Source organism: Sinohyriopsis cumingii, chromosome 3 (assembly GCF_028554795.1).
Source record: "Sinohyriopsis cumingii isolate HCF-2022 chromosome 3, ASM2855479v2, whole genome shotgun sequence".
Classification (NCBI taxonomy): Eukaryota; Metazoa; Mollusca; class Bivalvia; order Unionida; family Unionidae; genus Sinohyriopsis; species Sinohyriopsis cumingii.
The window spans coordinates 58,823,772-58,835,996 of NC_142963.1; the positions used below are offsets into that span (position 1 = coordinate 58,823,772).

Sequence of the window (12,225 nt, forward strand, 5' to 3'; positions counted from 1 at the left end):
TAGCCGATTTTACCAACCATGAGACCAATTTTTCTTTGACGGATTTATCAGGAATAGCATTTAATGCGTGAATTAATTTTACATCCGCGATATGACGCTGTTGCAGATCGCTACTTTTGTAAGCAACATCATGAACATGACACGCCTTATCGATAGCGTTTATTGGATACTCACCGGGTTTGGGCTGATTTTGATCATCGAGTCTGATATCTAATCGTGTTCCGGGGCCACAGTAGTTATATCCTGGGAGGTGTTTTTCTCCTGGATACTTTGCCCACGGTGTTCCGGGGAGTTTTGCCAATTTGGCTGCAATATCACCTCCTCGCTTTTTTTTAAAGCGTCCCCGGGTTTAATAGAAATAAATCTAAATTTCTTTGTACCGCATTGTACACACTTACCAGTAAGCGCCGATCTGTTATTTCTTGTTGTAGCGGTTGTCATATCATTTGTGCCAGTACGCACTCTACACTTCACACAATATAGATCCATAATTTATGTATAGAAATATGAATATAATTGATTTTTCGGCGACTAAAACAAGAGAACCAGTTAAGCATGTTGCAGCGTTACCAAACTCGATCCGGATGATTATCATCGGACCATCTGGATCCGGCAAGACGCAATTGTTACTCAATTTAATAATGAGATGGATGAAGTGGGATAAGTTGTATTTGGTTGCTCCTAGCGTAGATGATCAACGATGCTACGAGGTGTTGAAAGATTTCAACGAGAATGCATCAGCGATCGCTAAAAAAAATGTTATTGAGTTTATTACGGATATCAATGATGCACCGGGTATTGATGATATTGATGGCGACGTTAACAATCTAGTCGTGTACGATGATGTTATGTTAGACAATCAAAAAAACCCAGCTAGGATATTTTCCAGAGGCAGGCATAAAAACACTGACGTGATATATGTCACTCAACGATACACTCAGATTCCAAAAGTAATTAGAGACAACTGTAATATTCTTGCTGTGTTCAACGGCGTTGATACACACACGCTACGAAATATTTGGCAGACATGGTGCGGCGGTGACATGGACTTTAATGTTTTTCGAAACTTTTTTAGTCATGCTCAGTCGACCCCACATGGATTCGTAACGATAAATTTACATGATCCTCGGACACGATATCGTATCGGACTTGACCAAATATTCGGTTAGTTGTAAATAATTTTCATTGTAAATAACCACTTAGCAGCAGAGGGGGCGATGACATCGACGCGGTCGTCGATGTGCTTACCGGACGCTGACGACGCTGGGGATCGGCGCGCAGAAGGTGTTAATTAAACCAAATGACGACGCGACGATCCCCCAACGACGTCGTCGTTTTTTTTTTACCAGCGCTGACTACACCGGATCCGTTGAGTGCAGAAAGTAATAATTAAGCAAAATAACGATTGGACAAAATGTCGGATTCGCCCCCTCTGCTGCTCCTTGTTACTCTACTCAATGTTGGTTTCCTTGTCAATCAACAGTGACAAATCCAACCTTGTACCATCTCAATATTTTGTTCCTCATGGAGTTCAACGCTCAGTAAACAGAGTATTTCTCAGGAATAAGCATTTTTTAGTAGTACAATGGTGGCTTCCTTGTTTATATGGTACAATCCTTCACCAGCTGGGTTTGTTCATTGTTGCAGTGGACCTCTTAGTGCTAGATCTCCATTTATGCACCCATTGCAGATGATTCTTTTGTCCAAATGGAGTCTGAAGCTTTGCCCATTGGACCAACTTATCACTATCTGCAGAAATATGAAGTTCTGTCTTAGAAGATGGGTCAACCCTCACTTGGCTCATATCGAGTAAACCTCTGCAGTACAACCCCTAAGGAAATAACTGTAGGGATGCAAGCACAGAGAGCTGGGGGGCACACATCATTCCATCATTCCAGGAAGACAGTGAAATGTTACCCACACAGGATCATCATTTACATACCCACATCTTTTGGGATGAAAACCATTTTGAAAGCATTACATTGTTGGCAGGAGGATCTACGTGGGAAGGGAGTTCTCATTCTGTCTGACAACTCTACTTTTGTTACATATCTCAAGCGGCAAGGTGGAACCATGTCCCGAGACCTTACATTTTTTGGGGGTATTTTCTAACGTGGTATCTTCAGTGACAATTCCTCATTCAGGTTCCTCATATTCCAGGCCGACAAGATGTATTAGTGGATTCATTGTCCCATCTGTTTTCACTCAGATATGTGTTGAATGGGGCTCGATCACTGGTCTCCCTACTAGCAACAATGTGGTATACTAGACTACCAACCTTTGTCTCACCAGTCCTGTGCAGTTAAAACTCTTTTTGTGGACTGGAATGACCTGGACACATATGCTTACCCTCCAACACCTCTTATTCTGAAGTGATACAGAAAGCAGGAGAAATGATTGGAAAAATTCTGGATCAATAACCTTATCAATCTTGCAATAAAAGTCTCTAGGAAAATTGAGATGGTCCCTCATCAGCTCAAGCAACCATAATGGCAGGTTATTCAACCCAACCCAGAGTTGCTGAACCTGTACATCTGGATCTTTTTAAACAAACCCTCAGGAACAAATTTGTCACAACCAGTGGTGGAGAAATTGCTCAAGTGGTATGGCCCTCCACTTTAAAAGTGTATGAAGGCAAATGAAAAATCTTCACACAATGGTGTGCCAAAGAACACATACCACTGCAGGCATCAATACCTCAAGCAGCTAACTTCCTGTTATGCAACTTTGATAAGAAATAGTTTGCACCAAAATCACAGGCTACCATTCCTCGATTACTGATACCCTGCATTAACATGGAAGAGAGGATATTGAACAACAACAAAAAATGGCCTATCCAACCCTCTATCCACTTTTGCTTGCACCCATCAAAAGACCTTGGCTCTTTGCCCAAAGTGCAATGTATTATGGGTACTAACCTGGCTGAACAAGACACCATTTTGAACTGCTCTCGGGAGCCTCATTGATTGACCTCTCATATAAGACCTGCCTCCTCTCTGTATTAGCAAATGGGAGGCAGAATCAGTGAAATGCATACTCTATCAGTGGACCCAAATTACATGCAGTTCTGACAAGATGGCCCTTGCTTTCACCCAGGAACAGGCTCCCTATTTATGGAGAATGAGACTTTTGTAATGAAACTCCTGTCTACTCAGGACACATCTCAAGGTCATCTATAGGACCCAGTGCAAGCTCTTAAGTGGTACATAAGATGGACAGAGCCATTGTGCCAAGGGAGATCACATTTCTTCTTAGTCCTCACAAAGGGAAAGGACAGCATATTAGCACAGACATTTTCATCCTGGATAAAGTACATTATTCATTACATATATCAGAAAATAACCCCGAACCATATGAATTTGTTTTGTATCTCACTTCACATCGTTAGGGCAGCTGCCACAAATATTGCATTTGAGCAAAAACCTTTCACTTTCATTATCCATGCTGTGGGATGGAGATCCAAGTCCATTTCTACATCTTTTATCTCAGAGATTTTTCGTTCTAAAGTCTCCACCCGATCTGGTGGGTACTATGGCAGTGACGCAAAAGGATCATTCAACAGCTTTGTAAGAACATGGCTTCACAACTTCCACTGGATTTGTGAGAGGAAGCTGCTCCCATACATATGGAGTCTATTTCCCAGTCAGGTTATCCAGAAGCTGTCTCACATACCTTAGGGGACCTAGAGATGGTCTCTCCAGGCTAAGGGGATGTATTTTCCTTCACCTCTTGCCTACTGTAAGGTATTTTGATCAGATTGGTGTATTTGAAGAAACCTATTGTTTCTGTTAAAATGTTTCTTCAATAATATTTACCTGATCATAATCCACATGCACACTCACCACAGTTACATCCGTATAGAGAGCATGTGTTCTGCTCCAGTAGTAACTGAAGTATTCACAGGATTTGGCACTTATCCCTATATCAAGGGGATATCACTTTAACTGACTCCAAGGTGGAAAGATAACTTTTAGCATTCTAGCTAAAATGTTTTAGCCTGGGAGGTCTGGCTTTGCAAGGTAGTAGTAGTTCTCCTTAGGTATTAAGATTTGGTATTATTTTTGTGAGAAAAATTTATATCATTCTTCAGTTGTTGGTACATTTTTTTACATTTAGAACTTTATTTTTATTGGCACAATATAGCCATTATTTGCTGACATGCTGTTAAATTCATACATGCATATACATTAAGGTAATATTGAAGAAACCCATGTTTTTCTTATTATGTCTTTAACTTTTATATGGAAACTGTTTTAAGGGACTTCAGAAATAAATTTTCAAACCATAATGCAAAACTTTGTTTGGTGAGGGGTAAGTCATCCAGTTGTTTAGGTTGCATTGGGGTAAGAGAGTGATGGAAGGGTGAGTGGAAGGATGATACCACACAATGTCCTGATATTTTTTAAAGGGTGAAATCAGTATTAGCACTTCCAATCAGCCTACATTTTAATTATTTTTTTCTCTTGCATTGATGTTTCATTTTCTTTCAGAGAGCCCTTACATTGGTCCTTCAATATGTGTCCACACTAGTGTTCCTTTTGGAATCCACAATGTGGAGGAGGACAAAGAGAAAGTTAAAACGGTTATAATTGAGCACCTTAAAGAGGTTTTACCTGACCTCTCTGACCCCATAGAGGTCAAAAGTCACAAGTGGAGGTATTCACAGGTAAGGAATTACAGGTGAAGGATCATACTTAAGTCATAATAGGAAAAGGAAGATATAGAAACTTTGTTGGTAGTCATAGGATTTAAATTGCCTCTCAAGTATTATCACTAAGAATTTAAATTAATGGATTTGAGATGAAGCTGTACACAGCTTGGTTCACGTCATACTTTGGTGTTGGACTAAGCTGTACACAGGTCAATGACATTCTTGTGGTTTGGGACTAAGCTATATACAGCTAGGTCAGTGACATGTGGTTTGGGATTAAGCTGTAGAGAGCTAGGTCAATGACGTGGTTTGGCACTAAACTGTAGACAGCTAGGTCAATGACATACTTGTGGTTTGGGATTAAGCTGTACACAGCTAGGTCAATGACATAACATCTAGTTTGAGACTATGCTATTCACAGCTAGGTCAATGACATATACATAGTTTGGGACTAAGCTGTACACAGCAAGGTTAATGATATGTGGTTTGGGATTAAGCTGTAGAGAGCTAGGTCAATGACGTGGTTTGGCACTAAACTGTAGACAGCTAGGTCAATGACATACTTGTGGTTTGGGATTAAGCTGTACACAGCTAGGTCAATGACATAACATCTAGTTTGAGACTATGCTATTCACAGCTAGGTCAATGACATATACATAGTTTGGGACTAAGCTGTACACAGCAAGGTTAATGATATGTGGTCTGGGATTAAGCTGTGCACAGCTAGGTCAATGACATGTGGTCTGGGACTAAGCTGTACACAGCTAGGTCAACGAAATATGGTCTAGGATTAAACTGTACATAGCATGGTTGATGACATGTGGTCTGGGATTAAGCTGTACGCAGCTAGGTAAATAATGTGGTCTGGGATTAAGCTGTACACAGCAAGGTCGATATCATGTGGTCTGGAATTAAGCTATGCACAGCTAGATCAATGACATGTGGTCTGGGATTAAGCTGTACATAGCATGGTCGATGACATGGTCTTGGATTAAGCTGTACACAGCATGGTCGATGACATGTGGTCTGGGATTAAGCTGTACAAAGCTAGGTTAATAATGTGGTCTGGGATTAAGCTGTGCACAGCTAGGTCAATGACATGTTGTCTGGGGTTAAATTGTACATGGCTAAGTACATGTCATACTGGTACATTTTTAATTATGGTAGTCATATTTATCTGTCCATGGAAAAATCTTATTTTTTAAGATTTCTCACTGCTCAGTGTTACAACTTAAAATATATTTGAGATAAAGTTAATGATCTGCAGATATAGGCAATGTGTGTTTACAGTTGGATGTAATTTTAAAGAGCTTTGCTCCACTTTTGGGAAGGTTTAATTGTCATTTAGAAACAATTTTAGTGTTTCATTCTGGTTACATAACTTGTCTATCTTTACCTTTCTTTTTGGAGGGATGGGTGTGAATCATAATCAGTACTTGTCAGAGTTTTTTGCAGGTGCAGAATTCATACCCAGGAAGTCCAGGATGTGTTGTGCTAAGTGAAAATCCACCACTGATTCTAGCAGGAGATGCCTTTACTCACTCCAATTTCGATGGCTGTATTGAATCTGCCATAGCTGTTCAGCAAGCATTGTGTGACCTTCTAAAGTCTAAGGTCAAGTTCTGAACAATCTTTAAGATAATAACAAAAGTGATATTCTACACAACCAATCTGCCAGGACAGATTTTTGCAGTAATTTTGTGTCAGTATTGTTTTATGCATATTTCAATATTTCTTCCGATTTATATTAAAACATAATATATGATTTGCTGCGTCAGTTTTCTTTACACAAACAGGTAATTAGTTCCTACTGAAATGTTCACATTTTAGTATCGTGAATCTGCAGTCCAAAGTAGGTAAACACTGTATGAAGAAGTAATATCAGTCCAGATAATTTTCAACGAAATGTTTGTATAAACGGAGAATTTGATACCATTTCATTTATATCTAATTTGTGTAACATTGGTCACCTCTTGTTATCAACATTTTTTATCACATTTAAATTACTGCCACATAACCAGGCTTCGTTTGCAGTTTTCTAGTAACAAAGTGTACTGACTGATCAAATTATGTCCCTTTATACATGGATGATTCAAACTACAGTTACCAAAGTGTTTGCCTATAACTTTGCTAGTTCTTTTTATATAGACGAAAGGAAAGGATCTTTTCCAATTTGTAAATTTTTGTAGAATTTTATGAACTTGATGGCTGTACAACAAGTATTTGCATTATACATTTTTAGTTGACCTGGCCTCGAGTTCTCCTGTGTTGGTCAACAATTGTAATTTTCCACTTCACTAAACCACTTGATATTCTTTTTACCAAATTCAGCAGAAAGCACACTGTTACGAAAGTCTTTCAAATTTATACAGATGAGGTTGATCTGTAATCAGATATGTCTGCCGTTACTAAATATAGCACAGACTGGTCTCTTGTTCAAAATCAAAATTGCATTTAGATAACATGTCTGGCTCAGAACAATTTAGCAGATTCAAGAAGAAAAACAACTGTATGCACATAAATGCATGAAATAAAAAGCCTGAATATTAGTTGATAGTGTAAATTAAACTCTGTAAATATCAGAACAAATTATATTAAGTTGCTCTTCCTGAACAATGTCTGAATATATTGAAAGTGAGACTGATATTCAAGCAGCTGCCCAGTAAATTATGATATAAAAAAACTATTTTGAAAACTCCACCTTACATGTAATAGGATTTCAATGTCATTATTAAGTGAATGAAAGTTACCATTTTTATCATGATACTTCAAAAAAAAAACTTTGAAATCATTGTTCTAAGTATCTAATCCTTAACTGCATGAGACCTGAATAAAAAGAAGAGAAAGGTTGGCACTTTTTATTGAACACACAAATATATAAAAGTAAAAACTTCTGTACAAGTATAAAATGTATTAAATTCAAGGAATGTGGACCAGGCCCATCAAAATATGCAAATAAACACTCAAACATGGAATTCTTAAAAACTTTAACATTAAAAAGCTCAACATATTTTCTCATGTACAAGTCCAACTGCAATCAACATAGACCCTGATCTGCCATCTCATAATGCACTACAGATCAGGGTCTAAGTTGTTTGTTCTACTGACTACTCCAAATAGACTCCATAGACCCAGATCTGCAGGTGTATTATGCAACAGCAGGTCTGTGTATATGCAGTTTGCACAGTGAGACTCAACATATAAGTAAGTACATATGGTAATAAAACACTGAAGGAAGATTATATGTAACTTGGATTTCAAATGTGTATTACCCAAGGATACACAATTAAGCATTTCAGAGAACAGATGATAATAAATAAAAGACAACACCAAAAAAATAACTTAAATGGTTATTAAAATTGAATTCTTGCACCAACATTTATTTGGTAACTGGAAAATTATTTCTTTGGAAAATATATCACTTGATAGTCATACCTCTAAAACAGTGTTACCTGTAGCCAAACATCAGTCACATTATGCATAATTCTAAATTTAATTTTCACTCAGTAAGGATTTCCTGGAAATATGTGTAAGGTTTTATGTTAAGAAGGCCAAGGTCAAATTTGATTTTTTACATTTTCTGACAAACTTATGGCCCTTTTTGGACTCGGAATTTTGCACTTCAACTTTGATTTCACTCATTAACTTTTGAAGGAATTAAAAAATTGAAATCAGATTTGGTACAATACTTTACATAAAGAAGACCCCTGTTAAGTTCAATTATCATGGTTTCCCAGGAAAGTTTTACAGTTATGACTTCAGCTTTTCTTGGAACTTGACCCTTAACCTTCTGCTCAGCAACATTTCAAGAACTTCATGGACTGTAACCATATCTGGAACAAAGCTTTTTATTAAACTGGCCTAGGTCATGTGTGACTTTTGTTGTTTTTCTACAAAATTTAAAAGTAACATGGCCCCATTTGATTAGGAACTTTGCCCTTAAGGATATCAAATTTGTTTAAACTCATTTCTAATTTGGGATATTGTCATGGCTTGATTCTATAACACATGAAAGACTGTATTATTTACATAAAATTTGTCAACAAGTTATTTCATCTTGCTGCATGTCATTTCTATTTGCACTAAAATATGTTTACCATAATTGAAATATGCATACCATAGCTGAAATATACATACCATCACTGAAATATGCATACCATAGCTTAAATATACATACCATCACTGAAATATGCATACCATAATTGAAATATGCATACCATAACTGAAATATAAATACCATAATTGAAACATTGCATACCATAGCCAAAATATGCATACCATCACTGAAATATGCATACCATAGCCAAAATATGCATACCATAATTGAAATATGGATACCATAGCCAAAATATGCATACCATCACTGAAATATGCATACCATAATTGAAATATGGATACCATAGCCAAAATATGCATACCATCACTGAAATATGCATACTATAGTCAACATATGCATATCTTCACTGAAATATGCATGCTATCACTGAAATATACATACCATAATTGAAATATGGATACCATAGCCAAAATATGCGTACTATCACTGAAATATGCATACCATCACTGAATTATATATGCCATCACTGAAATATGCACACCATAGCCAGAATATGCATAACATCACTGAAATATGCATGCAGTCACTGAAATATGCATACTATCAAATTATTTCTGAACAAGATGTTCTTTTTTTGGGTAAAATATTGCATCCAGAACAAAATTTTCAGAGGGGAGAGGTAAAATATTGCAAGTTTTCAGTTCTTGTCAATCTTTTTGATAGAAAATGCCACTTATATTTTCACATCTATCTATATCAACGAAAAATATATTACTAGTTTGATTGCAAATATCAGCTTGAATATTTAGACACTTTCTGCACAAACTATCTAGTTTCTGAGCTATACTGTAGTAAACTTTTTATGTTTCTTAAAAAAAACAAGGACACTATGAAACATTAAGAAAGAAAGTAACTAAAACTTTGTTTGGTGCATGAACACAACCATAAAACATGCATAAATTAATTCAACAGATGTACAAGTGGACCCTCTCTTTGACAATCACGGTCTTTTTCACAATGTATAATAGATTTATGTTTAAAAACAATAAGAACATTAAAAAATATATTTGTAGGTATTTTTTTGTTGAGAAGGCTGTTGAAAGTTTTTTAAAAGAAATACTGAGGATCATTTTCTGAAAGGGAGTTAGAAAGTACCTGATCGGCATATGATTAAGTACTGTTACAGACAAGAAACAATACAATGGCATTTTAATATGTGGGACTGAATTATACGGTACCTTGGATGTTTGACTTGATGAATATTTATATCATATTAATCTTCTCTAGAATCTAAGTTAAACTGTTTAGTTGAATTAAGTTTGTCTTTTTCTCTTCTTGCACTTAGATAAAAATTTTACTAGAAAGTATACACTTGGTAGACTTTGCAGTCTGTATAAAGGTGGAATAATCGGGGTCCTGATAAAGTGACATTCCATTGTGTTCGTTTCCATTAAAGTTCGTCTTTCATTTGATCCCCTTTGGTGTCTGCTTCAGCACTTTTATTTCTTCTCTTTTCATGTTCAGTTTTGTTTCTGGTCTTTTCATGTTCACTCAGGCAAACATCTGTCAGGCCAGGTTTTTTATTACTCTTGCAGAAAAATTGCCGCAGATTCTTATGTTTTAAATAATTCTTGTATATTGCCTCATCTCCAAATTCCTCCAAGTATTGGTAACACATTGTTCTCAACCTGTAATATAAAGTTCAACATTTATTTAAATACCAGTCACAACTTTCATACCCCTTCAACCTTGACATTAGGTACCTGCACCTTTGATCGTAACGCCCTTTATGACTTTAATATTTGACACTTCCTTCAGTTGATCAAGATCCACAGGTTGTCCCTGTAACCTTGAAGGCTGTCCCTGTAACATTGGTACTTGACATTTTAACCCAATCATCAAATCCACAAATGTTGTCCATCTTTGACCTATCTGCCTACTGATTGCAGATGTTCACTCTCACCTTGACAACTGACTGCTCCAGTGACCTAGTGGTTTGAGTGTCCATCTCGGATATGGGTTTGAATCCTGGCCAAGTCATACCAAAGAATTATAAAAATGGTACTAACAGCTGCCTCACTTGGCACTCAGCATTAGGAGGTTAGTGTAAGGACTGGTCAGCCTGGTGTCAGGATAATGTGACTGGGTGGGACATCATACTACATGTCTGCAACATGATGCCCCATCACTATAAACTGCCACACTGCAGACATCGTAGTGATATGACTGAAAAATTGTTAAAGATATGTTAAAAATCCAAATCACACACACACATCCCCCTCGGCAATTGGCAATTTTATCATTTAATCACTGGCTAAAAATGCTGCACTTGCATGACACTGAATTTATACATTTCACTATTGACTAATTGATCTGAAATCAAAACTGTTACCTCTATGTGGCCCTGGCAATTAAAAAGTTGGCCTTATATCTGAGTTTTAAATTGCCTGATAAACCTGTTTGATAAGTCTTAAAATAATCTGTCAAAGCAAGACAGGAGATGTAGTCAATATGGGAAGCAATATCATGATACTGGGTAAACACAGGATAATGATGTAACTGCTGTACCTTGTTTATCATTAACTTTATGACCATTAGATTTATGTTTTAAACAAGAGTCCCTCAAAGGGAATGAAGCTCCAATGTCCAAAATATTTCCAGATTCAAGATAAGATCAGTTATTTTTAACTGCCGAATGTTGAAACAATCTCGGATATTCTCGAATTATAACATTTTCAAGTTAGCAACTGTGGCAGCCATATTGGATGCCATGTCAGCAGCATTTTTATTTTGGACAAACAAGAAACCATTACAAAACGTAAGGTAATAACCATATGTTGATAGGACCATCCATTCAGGAGATTTGGTGATAAAATCTGCAGTATGTTCATTGTGGACAGCCATATTTGAGGCCAGACTGAAACCATATTCATTCTGGACAACTAGATTTAACTAGTCTTCCCCCTGTCGATATGACCTAAAATTTAGGAGCAGTATCCAGATTTTCAAGATGGCTGCCATGGTGACCATACTGGATTGTCAGATCAGCACCATTGCATTTAGTACCAACTGGACATTTTCTGGTAAAATTCCAATGTTGATAAGACTTTCCATCTAGGAAGAATATCAGTTTGATTTTCAAGATGGCCACTATTGTGGTCACATTGGGTATCAAATCAGCACTACTTTTTTAAGACAATTATAACACCAAAAGAAGTTGTCTCGTGAAAACCCCATGCTGATATGAGTTTCTGTTCATGAAAAGTAGCAGGAACAAGGTTTCCAAGATGACTGCTGTGCTGGCCATATTGCTGTCGGATTGGCATTGTTCTCATTTAGAACCTGAAAATTTGCTGACACTACATTAAAAATCCAAATCACACATACACACATACCTTTTGAACATGGTTCTTGTTATAAGTAGGTGTTTATCAGGAATCACATTTCATCAACTGCTAGTAATATTTAATATTTCCTACAACTTATTACAAGGCTGTCTCACTTTCTATTCCGTGGT

The 12,225-nt window shown here is 36.9% G+C and overlaps 2 protein-coding genes across 6 annotated transcripts in view; one reads left to right on the plus strand and one right to left on the minus strand.

Moving 5' to 3' along the window:
* Positions 1-6,416, plus strand: part of LOC149802928 (renalase-like) — a 41,109-nt gene extending 34,693 nt beyond the window's left edge. For all 5 annotated transcript variants that reach the window (XM_089952419.1, XM_089952420.1, XM_089952421.1 and 2 more), the window contains 2 exons: positions 4,491-4,666; positions 6,107-6,416. In XM_089952419.1, the coding sequence (XP_089808545.1) occupies positions 4,491-4,666; positions 6,107-6,277 (347 nt within the window). In that variant the 3' untranslated portion in view covers positions 6,278-6,416. The remainder of the gene's footprint in view (positions 1-4,490; positions 4,667-6,106) is intronic.
* Positions 6,417-7,495: 1,079 nt separating this feature from the next.
* Positions 7,496-12,225, minus strand: part of LOC149802929 (marginal zone B- and B1-cell-specific protein-like) — a 56,451-nt gene continuing 51,721 nt past the window's right edge. The window contains exon 4 of the mRNA XM_089952424.1: positions 7,496-10,396. Within this exon, the coding sequence (XP_089808550.1) occupies positions 10,159-10,396 (238 nt within the window). The 3' untranslated portion in view covers positions 7,496-10,158. The remainder of the gene's footprint in view (positions 10,397-12,225) is intronic.